The sequence below is a fragment of the Lycorma delicatula genome, chromosome 13 (genome assembly GCF_047948215.1).
Source record: "Lycorma delicatula isolate Av1 chromosome 13, ASM4794821v1, whole genome shotgun sequence".
NCBI classification, from domain to species: Eukaryota; Metazoa; Arthropoda; class Insecta; order Hemiptera; family Fulgoridae; genus Lycorma; species Lycorma delicatula.
Window position 1 is genome coordinate 22,165,098 of NC_134467.1, and position 25,485 is coordinate 22,190,582.

Genomic DNA, 25,485 nt, shown 5'->3' on the forward strand with positions numbered 1-25,485 from the left:
TTCCACATCAGATTTTTATCTGAAGGAATAACGAGCAGTATGAATAAAATGTATGTAATGTAAATTAGGTGAGATTCAGTCACAAAAATTTATTGCCTTATATGTAAGCAGTTTTTGAAAATTTCTAAGAATACACAGTGAGTGTTTCAACAAATTATTTAGCATTGTGCAACCATTTTTTAAAAAACAACACACAAAATTGATTATATTTATGACTGCTTTAGAACTATTAATTATCAGTTTTCAAAAGTTGTAAAATAATCTCATTCCATTCATTTCATCAATTTCCGATGCCATTGATGGGTTTAAAACTGACAATGCATTACTAATAACATACAGTAATACATGACTAATAAATTTTAAATTAAAATTTCAAAAATGAATTTCATGAATGACATGAACACATTGACGTTTCAACATTATGTACAGTTGAACAATTGGTCCAATGGTACTAACATCCAGCTGTTGGGAAGAACCTAAAATTGGATAAACTGGATGGTTTGTTCCTATCTACCACCTTAATATTGGGAGGATTAATGCGGATGTAATCGGAGCTACATACTAAGCAAAGCTGAGTAAAATATAGGGATCGTAAACATTAATTTATAAGTATACATAAAGCACAGTACAGTTTGAGTTTCTCATTGGCCAGCTTTCAAGAGTTTGTATGCTCTGAAATGTTTGATAAATATTTATTTACTTATTTACTCCAGCAAAAACAGCCTGGCATCCAATTGTAGCTTTTCCTCCCTTTACTTTTCTGATGATTAGAAATAATTTTGTAACATATATGGAAAAAATGTTAGCTTGATCAGGACAAGCGTAGAATTCATAATATTTAGTCAATAGACTAAATTATGTTTCTGGTTGTGTAAATTGGAGGAGTATTTTTTTACCTATTGTTTAATTAATTTTGATTTCAGAATTCTTACTGGACGAAGCTGATTTTTTATTTAATGCTATTTGAAGAATGTTGTTTTTTATAAAAACTGAATGATGTTGCCGAACTCCATATTTTTCTCCCTCAAAGAATATTGAATAATTTAAACCGTTTCCTTTAGGCGTATAACGTATTAACATATAAAATAAAAGAATGTTATACTAAACCAATTAACAGTTATAATAATTTTTTTAATTTTATGTTTTTTTTTGTTTTTTTTACAGAGTACTCCTTGTAAACATCCAGTTATAGTTTTACAAGATGTAGTATACGAAGACTTACATGCGTTAGTAGAATTTATTTACCATGGTGAAGTAAATGTTCACCAACAATCGTTGTCGTCATTTCTTAAAACAGCTGAAGTATTAAGAGTTAGTGGTCTAACGCAACAGGCTGAGGTAAATTTTTAATTTTTATTGATTTGTGTTTTGATTTTTTGAACTATATATGTATCAATAAATATGTTATATATGATTTTTTTTTTTCTTTTAAGAAATTTTAAAACGAATTACTTGTTATTTGCATGTGATTTGACTGTGATTTTTGTCTAGTTGAAAACATAACTTTTGAAGATCATAAAAGAAGAAAATGACCACAATAAGAATTGTTATTTATGTCTCCTAAAGAACTATTAATTATCAGTTTTCAAAAGTTGTAAAATAATCTCATTGCATTCATTACGTCAATTTCCGATGCCATTGATGGGTTTAAAACTAACAATGCATTACTAATAACATACAGTAATTCATGATTAATAAATTTTAAATTAAAATTTCAAAAACGAAATTCATGAATGGCATGAATACATTGACGTTTCAACATTGTGTACAGTTGAACAGTCGGTCCGACGGTACTCTTTTTTCTTTTTTCCTGTTTAGCCTCCGGTAACTACCGTTAAGATAATTCTTCAGAGGATGAATGAGGATGATATGTATGAGTGTAAATGAAGTGTAGTCTTGTACAATTTCAGTTCGACCATTCCTGAGATGTGTGGTTAATTGAAACTCAACCACCAAAGAACACCGGTATCCACGATCTAGTATTCAAATCCATGCAAAAATAACTGGCTTTATTAGGACTTGAACGCTGTAACTCTCGACTTCCAAATCAGCTGATTTGGGAAGACGCGTTAACCACTAGACCAAACCAATGGGTTCGGTCTGACGGTACTACTAACATTCAACTGTATGCAGAAATTTTGGGAAATGGGATAAACTGGATGGTGTTTGTTCCTATCTACTACCTTAATATTGGGACAATTAAAGAAATTACAAGATTTAAAAAAAAAAATTTGTTATTTTTCAACATAGTTAACTTAAAGTTTTTTTTTTTTTTGCTTATTAAACACCCCAGGAGCAACCAGCAGTCGCCTTTCGGCATTACCTCAATTGCTCCCAAGTGTCATGCCAGCACCTACCCTGTCTCAGCTCCTACCGAGCCGCCCATGGAGGTCTCCCCTGAATCACTGGAACATTCCGACTCCCTCTTCTGGATAGTCGAAATGCCCTCCCTCCTCAGGAGAGCTACCCTTCCTGGCCCTAGCCTACAAGGATCTGGACATGCATTGCAAATGCCATACACCTGCCTCATGCCCTCACATACTTCGAGGTCTCCCATGCCATCATCAGAAGTCAGAAGCACCCCAACTCCCCCATTCTTATGTGTGAGTGAGCCAAGGTGTCCTAGGCAAGTTACCTTACAATTGGATATATTTAAACCAACTTTCTAACTTTTTAATACCCCGCAGTGTGATGCGGTTTGACCAACTCTGCAAAATAAGTGGTTATCTCAACTTTTACCTCATTTGAAGTGAATTTTTATCCACCGAGCCGTTTCTTCAAGTTTGGAAAGTGAAAGTAATTGTTAGGAATCAAATCTGGCAAATATGGTTCATGTGAAAGCATTTTGAAGCATAGATTATGGAATTTTGTAGCAATAATCCGAGATACGTGTGCAGGCACATTATCGTTGTAGAAGAGTACTTTTCGTTTTGGCCAGATGTGGATGTTTAGCTACATCAAGAGTAGATGAATATCATGTTGCAGTCGATCCCATAATTGAGCATAATATTCACTGGTGATACTTTTTTCTAGGTAGTCTATGAACAACACATTATGGTAATCCAAAAAAGCCATAGCCATAACTTTTCTTGAGGATGGAATTGTTTTGAGTTTCTTTGGCATACTTCCTTCTGTTCCAATCATTGCTTGAACTGCTATTTGGTTTCTTCACCAAACTGCTGTTAATCCATGTTTTATTACTGTTATAAAATCTCAAAGAAACTGTGTTAAAATACTAAGTTTTCAAGAAGTGTTCAGTTAAATTCATTTTTGGTCGATTGTTAACAAACATAGTATCCATTGAGCAAAAGCTTTTCATAGCCAAAACCCAAAACATTGAGCAAAATTTAGTGGATATAATCTGTCAAGATGTTTACAATGTCAGCAAGTTTAGTTACCTTCATTGACGATCATTTAATAGAGCATTGTGGATTTTGTGTGACAATTACATCAGTTGTAGCTGGTTTTTGGGCGTCCTGAGTGTTTATAATTTTGAATGGAAGTAAGACCACATTTAAATTCAGTAACCCACTTTTTTACATAAAAAACAAAGGAGATAAATCCTTTAAAGTGGAATCTCACTCTTTTGCATGTTCAGTAGGATTAAACATTTTAATAACTGCTTGACATCAGTTTTATTTATTTTTCATATAATGATCAAAAGTTGTTTTCTTTACTCGATAACCACAAACGACCAATTAAATGCTTGTGTCTGATACTTCACAGCATGACATCTTAAGGGTCATAGTATTTAGTCATACTTGTGCCATCTCTGTGTAAGGCCGAAAACTTTCCGAACGATTGTCATAGTCTGTCATTCGTTTGTTGAGTAGTCACAGTTTGAGATTAAAAGTACTATTTGGTGGTTTCTTTCTATTGTATAACTTGATTGCTTTGAGATTTTGGTAAATACATAAAATAATAGTCTATTTTGTCTAGTGTAAAATAGATTCAGTCAATGATGCAAAAGAAATTATATTTACTGTTATGTTGTGAAGACGTCTTACTGAAATTTTATGATTATAACTTTTACACTGTATTGTTAAATATATAAGCAACAGTTATATGTTTATCACAATGGAAAATGCTAATGTGATTAAATTCCTGCACTACAAACAATTAACATGTTGAAGTATCATACTGTAATGTTAAAAACATATCTGTTTGTTCTTTAAGCATTATTCCAGTTAATTTAATAAGTGAAAGCCTCATATCGATTGCATGACTTATGAAAGCTTAATTTTATGAAGAGCTCGAAACTATGAGACTGTTTGATAATTCAGTAGTCAGCATATTGATTAACAGTGCTTGTTTTGTTTACTGATAACGGTCCCATACTTTAATTCACTTTTCCATTCTAAATTTTTCACTGCAATTATTGATTATTATTATTATTATTCTGTAAGAAAATTGTATTTTAGCTATAACAAAATTATCAGTTACGACAAAATAGTAATTAGTTACTCTGTGCGTAATTGTGATACTAGATGTTTTCAAAATATTCATTCAGTTCCTTTTTCATTGTTGTGTAAGTGTTAATATCAGGTTGTCTTGTGGAAGTTGTTAAGAAACCCATTTTAAATGTATGATAGAATAGTGTATTTGATTTTTATGTTTAATTTTACAAAACGAAATATTTTTATTTCAAATTAAATTGTTACATTTAAAAAAATAAATAAAAATTAAATTAAAAAATGTATATAAATTCAACAGTAATTAAATTGTTGTGGATTTTATGGTGTTTTATGAATATTTGCAACTTCTGTAACTGAAGTAGATTATCAATTAATAGCAGCGATGAAGAGTTACGCATACAAAGTAAAAGTAAAAATTAATAAGCAAATGATTTATCACCAGTCATTTTTATAGTTGCGCATGAAAAAAATTCAATTTCTTTCTGTTATGATTGTAATCATACAGAAGATTAAATTTTTACTCTATTGGCAAATGGATTTATCGTGAAAAATTGGTGAACGGAATAATTAAAATTGTACCACAGTTCATATAGTTTTAAAAATGTAATTTAGATTAATTGATGGTAAACTTATTTATTGGTAAAAAGCTGAATAAAATTTAGTGGATTTTTTTCATTTTTTCTTCGTTTTACTTGTTAACATATTAAAAAGTTGTTTATTTTGTGCGTTGCCTGAATAATTGCCATTTAAAAAAATTTCTTCAGGATTTATAAATATTATTTCATAAGATTATTGTAATAATTATCCTAATCTATTTTTTAATAAATTATTTTAAAATAAGAAAGAAAAATGGGTAACGCAAGTTTTAGAAGTGGTTTATCTAATATTAAGACACCACCTACAACATTTTTATTTTATGACTCTTTAACATGTTTGACTTGATTATTCCTTGGGTGAAATAATAGTGTATTCTGTGGGATGATTCCCTAAGCCAATCCCAGGTGTATAAAGTCTTTATTTTTCCCCGAAGGATAAAATTTGCATTCTTATCTGTGGAGAACTTTGATATATCGTTCTGATCAGCTTCGATTTTACTGTGATGTAATTTTATCCATTTCCAATTGATCTCACTGGATTTTCTTTTTATGGAAAGATAATGTGATGCAACTATCAATATACTTATAATCACAAATTTTTACTGTATTAAACTAAGGAAATTATGAGATTTTACGTTTGAATGAGGTTTTTAACCAGACAGTTTGTTGTGTGATCAGTTTGTTAATGTTTTACATTTTATTTCACTGCTATTAATTTATTCATTTTGAAAGAAATTAAGTTTTTAATTTGCATTAATAATAATTGTAGGAACGGGAATTTAATTAATTGTGGAATTACATTTTTTATTTTATGAATAAATTATGTTTTCCACTTAACAGGTGCTTTTTTTATATTGATATATCATATTTTGACGAATTCATTCATTAATCCATCACAGAAGCTTTGTTGAAGATTGTATGTGGAATATCGAAGTAGAATTTATAGCGTATGAAAAATACCATCCTTGACTGGGATTTGATCCTAGGACCCCTAGATAAAAAGCTGAGATGCTACGATTTTGGCATGAAGATCAGCGGAGTGTATTTTATAATTATATAATTAGTAATCATTTCATTAATTAAATATTTATTTTTAAAAAAATATTAAATAGCATGAAAAACTAATTAAACACTTAAAAAATATTAAACATTTTAAAAAAATAACATACAAAATAATAATAAAATACATAAATACAACAAATAAATTTTGATTAAATAATATATAAAATGGTGAATCTTCTTTAAGATACTTCATGCACTTTTTTTTTACTCAAAAGGAAAGAAGAAATATTTTATTAATGAGTTAAAGATGAAAGCCAGAAAGAGTTTCTATTCTTCAAACGAAGTATTATTTCTGTTAAAATCTAGACTGGCAAAAGTTAAAAGAGTTTATCATCTCTGAATGTCATACTTTATTAATAAACAAAAGAAAATAGAGGGGAAAAAAGCAAAGCATTCTCTCCAGTAATACGAATAATAATAATCAATAATAAGCAGTATACCAATAATAAACATTCTCTCCAGAGAAAACATTACCTTTAAATATAAATTGCACCTTAATGCAAACTATAATATTTTGCCTGTTTTTATTTCCTCCAGTAAATGTAATAAAAATTATCAGCTTGCATTTCGGTGCACAAACGAACTGCCGGGTTAATTGTCTGCAATAACTTTATTGTTCGTCAACAGATTTTTACAAATTAGGTGTCATTCGTTCAAAATAAAATACTTAATAAATTTTATAAGTAAAAATTTGATCAAACAAATAATAACTAAGATATTGAAGATTAGAAAATTAATATGATCACCATTTTGAAATTTTTTAAGGTGACATTTTCAAATTTTTTCTTTTATAGAATAAGACACTAGTGTTAGATTTACCAAATTGTAATTAAAGTAGGTTTACCCGTTTGTGAGAAATAATTTTTTTGTTGAAAATCACAAAATGGCTCAAGAAGGAAAACAAAGGAAAATAGGACTTACGAGGTGCGACAATAAAGTAATGAGACTGATGTGAAAAAAAATGTTGCTTACCGTTTTAGTCATGTTTAGTGTTGTCTCCTTCAAAGTAGTTCCCTTCTGATTGCACACACTTATTCCAGTGCTTCTGCTATTGACGGTAACATTTCTGGAACTCATCTTCTGTAATATCCTCCAAGACCCTCGTCACAGCTTTTTGGACATCTTGTGTTGTTTAACCGCCATTTTGACTCTTGGAAATAGAAAAAAGGTCGCACAGAGCAATATCTGGTGCATAAGGTGGCTGTGGTAGTACTCAAAATTTGTTTTGAGGTTAAAAATTGCTGTACTTACAGAGCAGTATGGGATGGCGCATTAGTGTGATGCAGAATCCAATTATCAGTAATGTTGGCACAGACACGAAGGACTCGTTTACGAAGTCTTTCTAAAATTTCTTTATAGAAATATCGGTTAACTGTTTGTCCAGGAGGCACCCAATCTTTATGAACAATTCCCTTGGAATCAAAGAAGCACACAAGCATGCATTTCACTTTTGACTTTGACATGCAAGCTTTTTTTTTGTTCTGGGTGATCCCTTTGAGCACCGTTGCGAACTTTGGCGTTTTGTCTCTGGATCGTATTGAAAAAACCAACCTTCATCACCAGTGATAACACAGCTCAACAAATCTAGATTGATTTCCGTTTGCTCTAACAGATCGGCTGCCATATTTTTCCGTGTTTCTCGCTGTTGTTGTGTGAGATTTTTGGGGACCATTTTTGCACACATCTTTCACATACCAAGATCTTCAGTTAATATTAGACGAACCATTTCTCGATCGATGTTGAGTTCTTCTGCAATCATTTTCACGGATAATCTTCGATCAGATCGTACGATTTCACGCACCCTGGTCAAGTTGACATCTGTCCGTGAGGTTGACGGTCGTCCACTGCGGTCTTCATCTTCAACATTCGTTCTGCCTTTACTAAAACTTTTACGCCACCGAAAAACTTGAGCTCTTGACATAACCTCCTCTCCAAAGGCCTTCTGAAGCTTACCATAAGTTGTCGTCGCGTTTTCACCCGATTTAACGCAAAAAGAAATGGCATACTGTTGCGCAATATTTTGCGGTTTCATTTCTGTGACGAGAGACACAAACATGTGTTCACTTATTACAGCACAACTCACGACTGAGCAGTCGCATCAATGTCCCGCTTGGACTAGAAGTAGCTTATAAACCAAGATCAAAGATGGTGTTGCTACGCAAGCTGCAGGGTTGCCACATCTTGCAAAGAAAAATCAGTCTCATTACTTTATTGTCGCACCTTATATGTTGATATGAAGTTTTTTGCTCACTTTGGTGTTCTGAATCAGTACCTGAAATTCAGGGAAAATGGCCTATAACACTCCATATATAACAAAAAAAAAAATACATACATACACAAGGTCTGTAAATAAAGTAATGAGACTAGTTTTTTTTGGCAGCCAAAGTGGCAACACTGTAAAGTTACCAGCAAACATATGTTTATATGTACAGCTGATTTATATTAGGTATTAATATTTATAGTCCATTGTTTCTACGTGAGATGTAAACAAACTTTTCATGAAATGAGTTTTTTTGTGCGTTACAAAAATGAGTGATACTAATTATGAGCAACATTGTGCAATCAAGTTTTGTGTTAAAACTCTGTGAGAATGCTACTGAAACTTTTTAAAAATTGAAAAGGACGTATGGAGATGACGGTCTGTCATGAGCCCAAATTTTTAGGTAGTTTAAAGCATTTTCAAATGGCTGGGAATCAGTTGCTGATGACTACACTCTGAAAGACTGGTAACATCAAAAAGTGATAATAATGTTGAGCGAATCAGAGACTCGATATGGTAAGACCGGCGATTAACTGTCAGAATGATTGTAGAACAATTGAATTTGAACTAGTCCATAGTCCATCAAATTTTGACAAACAAATCGGACATGAAAAAGGTTTGTGCAAAATTGGTTTGAAAAAACCTCGCTGTTGAATAGAAAAACAACAGGGTGGAAGTATACCCTGATCTTCTAGGAAGAATTGAAACTGATCCTGAATCCGGTTTTTTTAAAAACTGTTATTACTGGTGATCAATCTTGGATATTTGAGTATGATCCAGAAACAAAACACCAGGGCAACGAGAAGGACACTTCAAACTCACCACATCCAAAAAAAGCAAAAATGAGTAAATTAAAACCATGCTAATGTGTTTCTTCAATAGTAATGGCATTTTCTATAAGGAGTTTTTGCTTACAGGACAGACTGTAAATCAATATGTTTACTGAGAAATTCTTGAAAGACTGCAGAAAAGAGTTGCCCATGTGAGACCAGCCATCAAAGACAACTGGATGCTGCATCATCACAATTCACCTTGTCACTCTCAATTAATGATTTTTTGGCAAAGAAAAATATTCCTGTAGTTCCTCAACCACCTGGTTATTTACCTGATTTGAGTCCTGCTACTTTTTCCTGTTCCCGACTTTAAAAAAAACACCTCAAAGGACACCATTTTTGAGCATTAGAAAACTTTTTAAAAAATGTTACTGACCGTCTGAATAATCAATTTATTCTGGTTTCTGAGTTCCAACACTGCTATGAAGAGTGGAAAAACCGTTTGAAGCATTGCGTGGCTTCTCAAGGGAATTATTTCGAAGGTGATAGAATCCATGAGTAATTTGATTGTAAATAAAATGTTTTTTTTCGAACCAGTCTCATTACTTTATTTACAGACCTTGCGCACATGTATGTATATATACATATATATATATATACACACACATATATATTTCCATTGTAAAACAATGAAATCTGATATTCTAGATAATTTGAGGAGACATTAAAAAAAAACTGTATTGACAGCAGATGCTTAATTTTTTAGAACTGATACTAAAATGATATATTCCTTATTTGTATTCTGTGATTGGGAATAAAAAATGCTGTCATATTCTCTACTTCCACTACTCAGCAGCTCTGATTGCCTTGTCACTTGGTAGTAGCAGTTCTAATTTGTACAAGCTTCTCCCATATTTGGCCTTGGGAGCAGATGTTCCATTGTCTGGATCACCTCACGACCACATCTATTACTCTCTGCACATTCCCACATCACCATATTTATTTGACTTCTTGTCACTCTAGTCCTAAAGTGCCCACAGCTGATGTCCTCTAGGGAGCTCCTCTTTGGGTACTAGACCTATGTCAGCTAGTAACATCTCCTTTCACAACTGTTCACACCGGATCTCAGGTGGAACTTCCAGAGGTGATGTTCTATGATGAAGCTATTTTTAGATTTAAGTCAACGAGCGAAAGCCACATTGCTATACAAAAACGAGCGAAAGCCACGTTTTATTAAACGTTATTGTTATACAAACAGTTGTTTAGAGTTACTCATTTATTTTTGCTATTTCTCTCAACACTTTGCATCTTCGCCAGGAAATGTTATAACAAGGGTAAATCATGTGAAAATGGTGTATTGTATCATTCAGAGCTACATCGACATATATTCAGTTGCATCTTGACTATATCTAACTAGTTGACAGATATACTGAATTATTAATTGATTGGTATTGGCATAATTTTTAATCTTATTATAAATTTATTTTTATTTTTAAATATTAGTTTTACTCATTTTTGTATTTGATTATGTTAAATTATAATTTCATATTGCGTAACAAGTAAAAAAAAAGGTAAAATGTGGGAAAAATGTATTTATTTATTATAGTTTATATCTGTATCATGTCAAATAATCTTTTGATAGAAACTAGTCATATACTTCTATCAATTAGCAAATGATATTGTCTGCAATATTATACTTCAGAGCTTCATAATCTTTAACACAGGGCCTTTGTATATTATTTGATATATCTGAGCTTCTATTATAGTTGTGGTTTCCAATTATCAAATTGATAGTTTTGCCGATCATAGTGATTGCCTTTTCTGTGAATTTACTTGCATCATTCACTTCTGTACCTTCATATCCCAGCAGTTGTTTTGATAAGTTTTATAATTTGGTCAAATATTTATCAGTATGCTCATGGATATTTATATGTTGTTATATAAATAATTAAAAAAAAAAATCTTGTTATCAAATTTTACATTACATGAAGATTAGGCAACTTAGTAAATATGGAATATTGTAATGTTTTCCTGTAACTTAAAAAATTCCCTAAGTTACTAATATTGCAAATATTGTACCATCAAGTTTTAATTGCATATAAAATAGTAAAAAAAATTAATATAAAAAATAGTACATTTTCTTTAAATATACGAGAGATTATCTCTGAAGTAAAGACAGTTTCATTGTAAAAAAAATTATTTTTTTATTTCTCTTAAGCTACATACCTTATACTACTTCTCTATATAATCGCCACATGAATTAAGACATCATAGCAATACACCAGCTTCAATATATCCTTGTCATATTCTTCTGCCGCTTGTCCATTTAGCCACTGATTAACAGCATTTTTAAGTTCATTGTCACCTGCAAATCGCTTACCACTTAAAAATTCTTTCAATTTTCCAAATAAATGGTAATCAGAAGCAGTTGGACTATGTGTTGGGTGATTGTTAATTTCCCATTCAAATATGCTCACTAAATCACATGTTCGACCTGCAACATGTGGACATGCATTATCGTGCAGCAGGACGACGCCGTTAGTCAGCCGCTCACATTGCCGATTTTTAATGGCTTGTAGAGTTTTGCAGTAGGCTTTCGCATTTATAGTCGTCCCATGGGGCATGAAATCGATCAGCAGTATTCAAAACTAATCCCAACATATAGTGGCTTGACCTTGGTCGGCGTGGTTGGTGATTGAGAATGACGCCATTCATTTGACTTTAATTCTCTTTCTGGCGTGTAATATGAAATTCATGTTTCATTGCCAATAACAATTGAATTAAGTAACTCATCACCTTTTTTTTTTTTTTTTTGTGAAACGCATCAAAAATTCCAAAGCAGATCCCATTCGGATTTTTTTGTGACTTTCCATTAGACATGCGTGCACACCTTTATTTAGACTCAGCGTGCACAACCTTTCTGAAGTCTAAATGGTCATGAACAGTGCAACCAATAACAGCCCGTGAAACATCAGGATAAAGAAAAGCCTGGTCAGAAATCATTGAGTGATAATCTTTGCAGATTTCATTATCGACGTGTTTCAAGTCCTCTGTGATTATCGAGGGCCTCCCCGAACATTCTTCATCATGCATATTAATTCTGTTATTTTTAAATATTTCACATCATTTTCGGACATTTCTTTCATTCATTACATTATCACCATACACAGCAACAGACTACCTATGAATTTCAGCTGGCTTAATGTTTTGATTAGAAAATATTTGACTCCACGTATTTTACAGTTGGCGGCAACATCGTTTTTCCTATTCATTTTATAACGTAATAACTCAAACGTAATCAAAGATACTACAACGTGACAACTTACAGATAACAATGCAGTTGTACATTATTAGCGTAACCATGAGCGACACAGGTTCACCAACCTTAAGCAGAGAAATTTCCCATCAGTCCGATCAGAAATATTCCTCGTATATAAAATTCAAATAGTGCTGACATATAAATTAAATGTATTTAATATGAATAACTCTAATTCAAACAAGAGTTGGCCCCAATTTATAAACTAAATGCCATATAACTTGTCAGACAACTTTGCCGTGTTACTATCAGAAAAAAATTTAATTACATAATCAGAATCATCACTCTTTACTGTATAAAATACATAAGGTAACACTTGGATATCCATCTTTGTTTTCTCTCTTATTGATATAAAAATTTATTGTAGCTATTTAATACAAAATTTATTATGGTTATAAAAAAAAAGAAGATATTTCTCACTTTACAAAAAATCAGTTTGATTAAATGGTTTTTAAAATGCCCATGATATTTTTTATTTAAGAAGTATGTTTTGGTATCTGATTATGTTTTGTGATCCATTATGATATTTATGGATAAGAATATCATGTTTCTGTTCAACATGAATTCAGCTATTATAATTTGGAATCAAAATAAAAAGGATGGAGATGTGTGATGGATGCAGATTTGTATGAATTATTGTACGAACTATTATAACTATTGTATGAATTGAAAAGATGTACATAGAATGATAGTTCTCTTGTTTTTCAGGAGAACTGTGTTTTTTATATTTTCAGGATAATAAAAAAAAAAATTGATGACATGCAAGTGTTGTTTTATACAGATAAGATTTGTGTTTAATAGTGTAATTAAATTTGTTCTATGGTTTTTTAATGACTAATCAAGTTACATGATGCTTAGTTTAGTTTTAATTATAGAGGTGTTGGCTGTATTTCGTAACCTGTTGTCGCAAAAGTTTTTCTGCAGCCATTACACAAACTTGTTCATCTGTGTACTCATTTTTACTATTTGATAGTTTGTATTAAAATGATTTTATTTTTAAATTGCTTGTAATAATAAATACTGTTGTTTTTCTATATTTAAAAATGTTATATTTTATCTTATTGTAGGCGTCAGGAATGGGTGAGAAATGGTGTAGAGATAGTATACCAGATGAAAGAGGTGCATCGCCCAGTCATTTTTTATCGAGGCCAGGCCGTCCACCTTTAAATTCTCATCACCATCGTGGCCCACCTAGAGAGCGGCCGTCTTCGGCCGGTGAAGCTAGCGATCAACAGGTACATCAGGCGAATAATTTTCTATTCTTGTTGTATAACACTATGTAGTTACTGCATGTTTTATCTTATATTATCTATCCATATTTGTTTGTGACATATGAAAATCAACTTTTTAACTGACCGGTGCTTTTATGGTGATGTAATTACCATTAACTTGTTGATTATTGGAATCAGTAGCTCTTAATTTGCTCTTTTGAGCGAAATGAATAAAAGATTTGTGTGATGTAGATCTTAGAATTAGATTTTATGAGGGATAGGCGATCTGACTTTATCCAGTAAGCATTGTAGCTACTAGTTTGGTTTTTATTAACCTTTAGTACTTTGAAAGTTCCATCAACACATAAAGTTGCTATCCCATTGATCCTGATAATGATTCACGTGCTGTGTTCCACTAATCCACATGTGGAACCTTGGTGGCGGCTGAACATATATCAGTGAAAAAAAGAAATAAAGGTTAATAAATAAATTAGAAAGAAAATAAGAAATAAGCAATTTATAAAGGGACTGTCTCTGATTGATGAAATTTACTTTCTTATCTAAGACGAATTACAATTGCAATTGTAGGTTAAGTTAAAGTGGTTTTTATGTTTAATTATAAAGGTATAATTATTTATTGCAGATTTGTAGTCCTCCATATTGTAACAAGATACATTTGTTATTATGAGAAATCAGGAGGCTGTGTTTTATAAGAGAAGCATCTCAGCTCTAGCTTGACCGAACAGAATCGTATTCCTACCAGGAAAATGTTCGTTGAAAAGTACATCACACAGTCTTGTTTTCAGATATCAATCATTATGAGTAGTTTATAATAAACCAAATTATAATAGTAGGTTGATGATTATCAAATTTTAATTGTTTTGACAAAGAAATATCTATTATTATGATTGTTTTTAAATATTTATTTGGTGGTCATATTTGAACAATATTGTTTATAGCAGGTTTAAATTTTGGGAAGTGTATAAAGTGAATCTTTATCTGATTAAGCACTGATTAACTACTAGTTTTAATTATTTTTTGAATTTCTAAACAAAAAAGCAGTTCCTGGAAAGTACCATTAGTCCATTAAGCTTTAGAAAGTAAATTTATCCTTTAAGTTGTATTAAGGCTCAACATTTAAATCAATGGCTGCCTTTTGTGGGTCAGCATGAAGATAGAGTGGTACTTTGATAAGTAGAAGAGATGAAGGTTAACGAAGTGGAAAAGTAGAAAGTGGGAATGATCAAACTGCAGAGGAAACAATTCAGATTGGCTGTTTATCATCTCCCTTAGAATCGAAACCTTGTAAATAGTACTTGTAAAGTTTTTATTTAAGCAGATAATTTGAACATTAATTTAAATTTTAAAGAATAATATTTTCTTTGTTATTCTGTTACAGGACAACTCCGTGCCAATGAAACGAGCAAAAACTTCCAGCGAATCAGTAAATCATATGACCGGTGGCGATAATCAACAACAATCGCAATCATTATCAGGCGGCAATAGCGGTAAACAAGAATCAGAATCCGATCAAGAGCCGCCCGTCGATTTTTCGACAAACCCAGTGCCAAAACAACCGTCGACTAAAAAAGAATTATCGTCGTCCGGCGATCTACCGTCCCCGTTAAATAATCTCGTTAAATCTGAACCGATCGATATGGCTTTATGTAGTATTAGCGCGTCCGGTGAAAATAATGATGATAGTAACGATTCAGCGAATGATATTATCAGTGAATCGGGTGGCGGTAATGGGAATGGTAATAATTTACAGCAGTCGCAAGAACATGACGATAATATGCAATCAGGCGGTGGAAATCATCATGGTTATTTAGATAGTAAATTATTTGCTGCTGGTGCTTCATTTAATTTTAGTATGGCTGCTGCATTGGCGGCAGATTCATTAGCTGGTAAGTAAATATGTTTATATGTGCTTTAATTTATGTTTGTACATTTTTTCATAAACTTTCTTCTAAATCAGCTGTTCTTTTATGCAATGTCCTATTTCAGTTTCTTGTTATATTTCATTACTCCTACATCTTTTATTCTATTCTGTATTTCCTTCTTCCTCTAAGGTGTAACCTTTTATTAACAATCCTTGTTAAGATGTGTTCAACATTTTAATTTCTTGTTTATTACTTCTGGAAATGTTACAAGTAGTTTTTGAACTTGTTATTGATATACTTCAAACAGCATATTTTTATTGACATCATTTGTGCATAAGTGATAATAAAATTGATATGTTCATAAGTGATAGTAAAATTTGATATGTGTGATTTTTTTTTTAAATTGTAAGATTTATTCTATAAAAGTTGTGAGAATTTAATTCCTAGCATAATAATAAATTTTATATGAAAAATTTTTAATGTGACGATCCCTGAAGTAGGCAGCCAAAAACAAAAATGATGCCCCACAAATGCAAATTAGTAGGAAATCGTGTACGATCTAACTAAAAGTTAGGGTGTGATTAATGATAATGAAAATATTACAAGTTCATACAAAAAGGGTGGAAATCATGACTGATTAAATTATCCATCACAATAATGCACAAAGCCTTAATGTGCTGATTGAGAGTTTTTCTGGCTGAAAAAATACCAAATTAGTTTGTCCTAGTTATTCATAAAGGTACCAAGTATCTTCCAGGATAAGAAGATCCCCTCTACCAAGTGTCAACAGCCTCTTTCAGGGTGGATGAGCAGGTAGAATTGTATTGTCCTTGGGGCAGAAAATGGCTCCAAAAGGCAAAAGAGCCAAAATTTGTCAACGGCATTAGGATTCAGAAGGCAACGGGAAACCACTGCATTAAAGATCCTAAAGGATATCTCTTTCAGTTCATATGGTATGACTATACAGAGCTGGCTATGTGGTGCGCCAACTGTTGCTAACAAGAAGGCGCTTAGAAGAAGAAGAAGAATTATTCATCTCACTGTTTTTTATTGTTTTTCTCAAAATTGAAGACTTTGGTAAGAGACCCCGTTACTTTTTAATGTTTACATGGAACTAGCAATTAATGATGTTAAAGAACAATTTAGATTCGGAGTAACAGTACAAGGTGAAAAGATAAAGATGCTACGATTTGCTGATGATATAGTAATTCTAACTGAGAGTAAAAAGGATTTAGAAGAAACAGTGAATGAATGGCATGGATGAAGTCCTACGCCAGAACTACCTCATGAAAATAAACAAGAACAAAACGAAAGTAATGAAATGTAGTAGAAATAACAAAGATGGACCACTGAGTGAAAATTGGAGGAGAAAAGATTATGGAGGTAGAAGAATTTTGTTATTTGGGACATAGAATTACTAAAGATGGACGAAGCAGGAGCGATGTAAAATGACGAATAGCACAGGCGAAACGAGCCTTCAGTCAGAAATATAATTTGTTTACATCAAAAATTAATTTAAATGTCAGGAAAAGATTTTTGAAAGTATATGTTCGGAGTATCGCTTTATATGGAAGTGAAACTTGGACGATCGGAGTATCTGAGAAGAAAAGATAGAAGCTTTTGAAATGCGGTGCTATAGGAGAATGTTAAAAATCAGACGGGTGGATAAAGTGACAAATGAAGATGTGTTGCGGCAAATAGATGAAGAAAGAAGCATTTAGAAAAATATAGTTAAAAGAAGAGACAGACTAGTAGGTCACATATTAAGGCATCCTGGAATAGTCATTTTAATATTGGAGGGACAGGTAGAAGGAAAAAATTGTGTAGGCAAGCGACGTTTGGAATATGTAAAATAAATTGTTAGGGATTTAGGATCTAGGGGGTATATCGAAATGAAACGATTAGCACTAGATAGGGAATCTTAGGGAGCTGCATCAAACCAGTCAAATGACTGAAGACAAAAAAAAAGTAAGAGATTGAAGATTTTCTGATATCGCAGCCTAATGTAATAAAGCAGTTCAGGAGAACTTCAGAAAAGAAATTCCAGCGTTGTTTTTATAAATTGAAACATTATTTACAATAGTGTATTAAATCAAAAGGAGTACTTCAAAGACAATTATTTCCACTAATTTATTGTTCCAAATATATGTTTTTTACTCTGGCGGATTCTGGAATTAAAGTATTACATCTTGAATACGCAAAAATTATCCGTTTTTTCTCAGTAAAAATTCCTTTTTAAAAGTGTACATTCTGAAATTTTTGATAATACTTATTTTTTAAAGTTCTAATATATTAATATTTCGTTTAATTTACAAATTTTTTGGTTGAGAAAGAAATATTGCTGCAAAAAAAATGTTTTTACTTGCATATTGTTTCTTGCATTTGAGTAAATTTCTTTTATAATACATCCAGATTCATTGGTGTACTTACATAAGGATTTTTATCTATATTATAACTGCTGGTTTTAGGTTTAATTTCTTCAAAATTATTTACTGTTATTCAATTGTGCATGAAATCTTCTTTACTTTTTCATTTGCAACTTCTCAAAACTTTTAAGATAACCTTTTATCTTTTATCAGGATGTTTAAATTTTACAGTTTTACATCAAGAAGTACTTTACAGACTTTTCAGTTTTGTTCTTTACGTACTTACATAAGATTACTGCATATTTCTTTCTTTGTGTATCCTTTTTTAAGAAAATTTTTATGTCCAGAACTGAAGTAATCGAAAGACAAAGTTTCCTGAAAATGACTAACAGGTTTTTTCTAAAAGGTTTTTTAAAAGATTTTTGGTTGCTATTATACATTTTTCATATCAGTAAAGATTAAAAATGTAACATTATAGCGTTTTAAATGTTCAATTGTGAATGTAATTCTTTATAATGTGTGTATAATTATTTTGATATCAATACTAAATTGTTTTAATATTTTTGGAAAGTGTTATCATTTTTGTGGTTGTAATAATATCATTGGATTGAGGTTATAAAGATAGAGATTGATTATGGAGGGAGTTGTTTAATGATTTTGCATATGTGAAATTTTATTGAATTTTATATGATCATTTGAATTCTGTCAATTCACTCATCTTTTAAACACTTAAGCTTGTATATTTTATACTTTTCAAAATGCGTATTGTTTTTCTTTTGTTTCTAATAGTTTTTCTGATTAATTATATCTGAAGCACACCTTTTAATCTATATATTTTATATAACTGTTTAAAAAAAAATTACTTATTGGTTGAATTTTAAATATGTGGCTTTAAAATTAATGAAAAAATAATCTGAAATCGCAATTAAAGTAGGTTAGATTAGATTTAATAATGAATAGGAGGCCTGGCTCTATCGAGCCTCAGTTACTAGTTTTACATTTTGTTCGACTTTCAGGTATGAAATTGTATCATTTTACAGTTCTACTGGCATAGAGAGTTACTAATATTTCAGTATTTCATATTGTATCACCTATTTTTCTGAAATAAAAACTGAAAAATATGAACAAAATTTATTACTTAACTCATAAAAACAACGTTTACTTACTACTTTTCTACATATTTGCCTTTAGCTTCCAACAAATTTTTCATGGTGTTTCGCTAGCTTCTTCATTCCTTCTTCTAGAAATTCTAGAATTTCTTTCTAGAAAATTGAGAATGAAAGTACTTTATAAGTTATTTAAATCCCAAAAATTTAAGTCAATCAGATTTAGGATTGGAGGGATATTCACCATTATTTCTAAATGATTTTTACCCCATATATTGTAAGCCCATTGACTAATATATATATATATATATATATACGTACACATTCACACACATTTTCATTTTCCACTCCATCAGTAAGGAAGCATCACAAAACTCTTTTTTTCTTTTATTGTGTAATACTTCACCAAATCAGGCTGACTTATTGATGTAGACAATTACTCCAATAAATAAAATTTTAAGCCCTGAAAAACAAGGAGTATAAATGGGACCCAAACTTGAAATGTCAATTTTTAAAATTTTTATTTTTAAGACTGATAATCCAACTGTATAATATTAATGTAGCTGACATGAGAATGTTTTAAATAAATGGGGTTCCATGATCCCAACTTAGGAATTGAAAAAAAATTATTATAATCTGTTTTTCATGTTGTGATTCTTTATTATTAAAGAGGTTTATGAGGTAGCTATTGAGCAAGGGAATCAAAATCAGACCCAAATTTTTTTTATTATTTATTTTTTGTCAAAAAGGTCAATTGGGACCTAAAATTTAAAAGAAATTTTTTACTTAATTACACTTTTAGTGCTGTATAATTTTTAAGTATGTCATTTGATCCAGGCGGTTAAATCAAAGAAAATGTTTTTATTGAACATTTTGATCTTTTCATGTATGCTACTCTAAATATTGCGTAATAAATTCTTTAATATTTTACAAATCCTGTGGTGTGTTTGTATTAAAACTGTCGAGGACAAAGCCAGGAAAATTTTGGAATTCTTTGCTAGCTAATATAAACTACTAGAAACTGGTACTATAAATTCTTTTTATTTTATGAAGACAGATGTAAATACTCTTTTAGTAGAATTTCATAAATATTGACTATTTAAAATTATTATTAATTAATAAAGTTTTTTTTGTACTTTCCTCATTTTTATATTTATATCTCAAAAAAACTGCTGATTATGGTTGTTAAGCGTGAAAATTACTGACCCAAATATTATAAAATTTTAAACTGTAGCTTTTTTATGACTCCTGAGAATGTTAACCACTGTTGAAACCTCATCAGTCTCACCACTATGTAAATCATAAATTAAAAAAAAAAAAGTATATAAATAAATAATCTAGAATTTCTTTTACTAAATGTAATATCACTGTTCATAAAATATCTATTTGTATTGCTATCTTAATATATATAAAAATAAATCAGTTTGACAATAAAATTGAAGAAAATGATGGTTTGAGGAATATTAAATTTTGATACTGATATAGACTTCTTTAGAAAGTTATGTTATTTACTAAATTTAATGTCTAATGTGATGGTGATCCGCAAAGTAGCAAGCACTCTGTAAATTTTTGTATTCTGAACTAGGTAGTTCCATACATATAATTTGTATGACTTCTACTTTCAATTTGGTATTAATATTTTCGAAATTCATTGGTCAGTGAGGACACAGTTAGGAAGAAGAACTTGTAGGGAATTTATGATCGAAGACGATCATGAAATTATGCCAGAATGTTAATCTTGTATATAGTCGGCTCAAAATCAAGTTCAGTTTTCAAAGATATTCAAATAGATAACATGATTAAATCATGTAACCATTACAGTGCTAAAAAATGGAATGATGAAATTCCTGGACTTTGTTTTACTGCAGGCCAGCATTTCTCAACCTGGGGATTGTGAAATTAGCCTACAGCTTTACACATAAACAATAATGAAATTATTTTATGAGAAACAAAATCATTTATTATAAACATTTTACTTCCATTTATAAGTACAGATGTAAAGAAAATAATGAGATGGTTACATTTGTTTTTCATTTAAAAGTTTCTTTGTATGTTGATTGATGTTAGAAAGTTACACAAAAACAAATTGTTTTTAAGTGATAAAAAACTATTCTTTTATTTAGTTTTTAGCGCAAACATTGATTGAAAACCCTTTTTACAGAGGTAAGATGTTTCGAAAGGGATTAATATTTTCACTGTGACTAAATTTTCATATTCATTTGACGAGCAAGCCAAAACATATCTAAATCTTCAGATGTGAATTGTAGTTGTAACCTTTTATTGGCAAACATTTCAATTAGTGGTCGTGAATTTCAAGTGATAACTTAACAGCTGCAATAATGTTTTCATTAAAAGTATCCATCTCTTTGAGAAATCATCTTTATCTTCTAGGAAATTTTCCCCCAACTGAACTTTTAGCTCATACAAATGCATCTTCATGCTATCCAAACTGTGTTGGATAGCATGTTATCCAATAATACTCTTTTCATCATCCAAATTTTTCTCAATATAGTTGGAAGTGATGGAAACATATCTAAATTTTTTTTTTGAAGGTGAATAATTCAGATAACAAACTTTTTAATGAAAGCATTAACTTTGTCATTAATAAAATATTTTTATTACATCCTTGTAAATTCACATTCAAGATGTTTGAATTTGAACGTACATCAGCTAAGTAAGCCAACAGCAGTATGTACTCATTATTCCAAAAATAACATTGAGAATAGTATTTGTTTATCCTTTTTTTTAAGAGGTGACAGAACCCCATTTACGGGCGCCTAAGCAGTGTCAGGCTCGCTAACAGGTTCTGCCAATTATAACCAAGGATGTATGTATACCTGCGCACTACCAACTAAACCTCCACCCCTGGCTTCCCCCTTCCTGGGATGCTTATAAGAACATTTCATCAGAAGAAGGGGGAACTGCCCACACACACAGTCATAACAATCGAACAATGTCACATACCACACAAACAACACTACTGGAAGCAACACATACATCACATCAAATACATACATTGACAACAATAACAACACACAAGAACTTGCAGAAAACAGGACACGCTACTAACATCCACAACACCCACGCGTTACACGCCCACACAGCCGTCAAGACAGAAATCTTAAATTGTCACACCAATTATCAGTAGCCACCATCAGATGCACGAGCAGAGGGTCTCTGGCCTATCGCACCCAGGCAACCCCCACACCTACGGATGGGGGGATACTCTAGACACTCAGCCAAGGACCTGTCCACCCCTGCATCCACTGATGCCATTCTCCTCTGCAGGACTCCTCATATAATTGGAGCTTCCTCATGACCGTCCTCTTGAATCTTTCCACAGTCTTCCACTGTGCCTCACCTTGTAATAGGACTTGTAGGGTATCTTCAGGGCAAAACATGTGCTCACGTCTCAGGTTGCCGAGCATCTCTTTACACTCTATGGCGAATTGTGGACACAAAGAAAACATGTTGGGGGGGGTCTCTTCCACCTCGCATTCCAGGCAATTTTCAGATTGATCGAGCCTGAATCGATACAAATAAGACCTGAATCCCCCGTGATCCGCCAGGAATTGCGTTAACTCAAAACTCAGCATGCCATGGGTCCTCCGGCACCATGCCCTGATGTTCCCAATAAGGCGGTGGGTCCACCTACCCTTTGTGACCTGATCCTAGCGCTCCTGCCATGTTCATGCGACCTCTTCTAGTTCTTCAGCAGAACGCTTCCTTTCCTCAAATGGGAGTGTTCTCAGTTCCCTAGTTCTGCTATGCCGCATTATCATCAAGTCTACAGGCGGGAATCCAGCAATCACCTCAACCGCCTCCCTGGACACCGTCCTATAGGCGGCCGCTACTCTGATGCAACACCTCCTATGGATGGATTCCAATTTATCCCTGTACTTGGCAAATCTAACTGTGCCCATCCACAATTTGGCACTATATAGCAGGGCTGATTAGACCACACCAGTAAGCAATGTTGGGACCAGTAAGCACCTCCTATGTTGGGAGGGCCCTTTTGTATTTGGGAGTAGGCTAGCAGTAAGCCTCCTTGTTTTCTCTGCCTTCTCACAAGCCCGGAGTATGTGAGCACTAAATCTTAGTCTGGAGTCAATGCAGATTCCCAAGTATTTTATGGTAACCTGAGACAATTTCTCTGCTATCAAAGATTAGATGTAAAGTTGGCTTCCTCCTGGCGGCAGAGATCACCACCATCTCTGTCTTTGCAGGAGCCAACTCCAGTCGTATCCCAGCCATCCACTTATTAATCCTTGTATACGACACAGTTATTTTGCCTTCAGCCTCATACCTTGTTTCTGCCTCCACTAGCAACGCTATATCATCTGCGTAGCCAAATAATGTAACTGTTTGTGGGAGAACAACCCAAAACACTCCATTATAAACCATGTTCCAGAGGGTCGGTCCAAGGTCCGACCCCTGTGGCACCCCTCTATCTTGGTTCCTCTCAACATACCTATCATAGAGTCTAAAGGTCATTTGAAGCCCAATGAAGTAATTTCGCACCATCCGTCGCAGGTCAGAAGGGACACAAAGGTCCTCCATTGCTCCCATTATTGCTGAGTGCCGAATCAATTAAACACATTTTGTATGTCCAGTGTAACTAGGACGCAGATCCTCCATCACCTCTCCTCAAGGCTCTTCCCGCCAAGTTGCAGACAGCAGCCACAGCCTCGAGGGCGGACTTACGTCGGCAAGTGTTTGTTTATCCTGGAAAAATGTTATTAATGATCTCGCAATTCCAATAACAAGATTAACACTTTCCACTGCGATAACCATCAGACTTCTGCATGGAAAAGATTTATTTTTTCTTTTCACCCATTATACCAAGCAAGCAGCCTATCTGTATTTGACTTTTAATAAAATTTATCATTTTTACAACTTTAGAAAGAATTTGTTTGAGATTTTCCAGCATATTTTTTGTTGAAAGAGCATGACTGAAAGAAGCAGTGAATCCATTCCGCGCACAGTATAAGACAATCTTTTCAGAAATGAGTTCTTTCCTGTTATTGCCTTTCCCCCATTACTACACACTACAATACATGTTGTTAATATGTCTTAGAGTTTTTAGTAGCTTCAAAAAGACCTGTTGTATGACCAGGTACTTATTTGCCAAACAACATATTTTCTTTAATTGAACTGACCTTATTGCATTCATATATCACAAAACATAAGAACTGAAAAATGTTTGCTACATATGTTGATTCATCAAATTTAATTCTAAAAAATTCACTTGAACTTGCTTAATTATCTGATTGTGAACATTGGCAGCCATGTCATTGTTTCACCTTGATACTGTGTCGTTAGATTGCTTCTTCCATCCCTATTAAAACATCGACCATATCAATTGCAGCGGGCAATATGAGGTTTTCTGCAATTGTATGGGGATTGACATCTTAGCTACTCTTAATGCTATGAAATAAGATGCTTCAATTGTACTCTTTTATCAGTATGGCTTTACTTACAAATGGAAGATTATTGATTTATCAAAGTATGTAGTTTTCTTTCAAAAAATTCTAAGGGTATATATATATATTTTTTTTTTTTTGAAATCATGAAGGTAAAAAGGTTGAGAATCACTGCTGTAGGCAAAGTAGTTAGTAATTTAAGTATCTCTCCTGATTTCATTAAAAATTTGATTTCGGTAATGTATCCTTTATCTAAACATTTTATTTTATCTGATAAGTTATGAATAATGATTACTCTGAGAGCACCACTTATTATAACTAAAAAACTATTTCCAGTTTTTGAAGTTCTATATTCATGTAATATATCACTGTGAAATCATGACAATGGTTGCTAGAATAAGATAGTAGATAACAGTGTGATGTTTTAATATTCTCTTTTATTAAATTTATAATTTATTTATATTTGTAAATTTTCATTGTTATTTATTTTTTTTTTTTTTTTCAGGACTGAACAATCAAAGTCATGTTTCTGGAGTTGATGGATTAGCCGGTACATCTCAAGGTAAGAGAAATTTTTATCATATTTTTCTCTTAATTTCATTTATTGGTATCACTGTCAAAGTGTTGTTTTTAATATTTTGTTTTATGAATTTCTATCTAATTATTTTTTTAATATATATATTATTTTTATAATTATGTAAATTAAGTTCAAAGAACTCTTTCCAATTGTTTTTTTTCCCCTAATGAATATATTAAATTAAATTTTTTATTCAGCATTAAATTTAATTTTTTTTATTTTGACTTTCATGAAATTATTTATTTCAACTTTGTGATGTAATATTTTTAATCTTGCTAATTTGTATATCAGCTATTTCTTATACTCATCATGCGGTTTTTTGTTTGTGATAAGAATGAAATTTATCTGCTTATAAACTCTTATTTATTTGTCGTCTGTAATTATCATTCTGTTCTTAAATAACGAAATTTGTTAAATTACCCCCCTGTTTCTGTTTTACTCTGTTGTCCCTGAAATCTAGTACGGTAATTACCTAACCAGTATTTTTGGAATTCAAA

General features: G+C 32.0%; 1 protein-coding gene across 1 annotated transcript in view; it reads left to right on the forward strand.

Moving 5' to 3' along the window:
• Positions 1-25,485, forward strand: part of br (broad-complex core protein) — a 191,159-nt gene that overhangs the window by 58,869 nt on the left and 106,805 nt on the right. The window contains exons 3-6 of the mRNA XM_075381351.1: positions 1,165-1,338; positions 13,490-13,657; positions 15,033-15,540; positions 24,917-24,973. Of these exons, the coding sequence (XP_075237466.1) occupies positions 1,165-1,338; positions 13,490-13,657; positions 15,033-15,540; positions 24,917-24,973 (907 nt within the window). The remainder of the gene's footprint in view (positions 1-1,164; positions 1,339-13,489; positions 13,658-15,032; positions 15,541-24,916; positions 24,974-25,485) is intronic.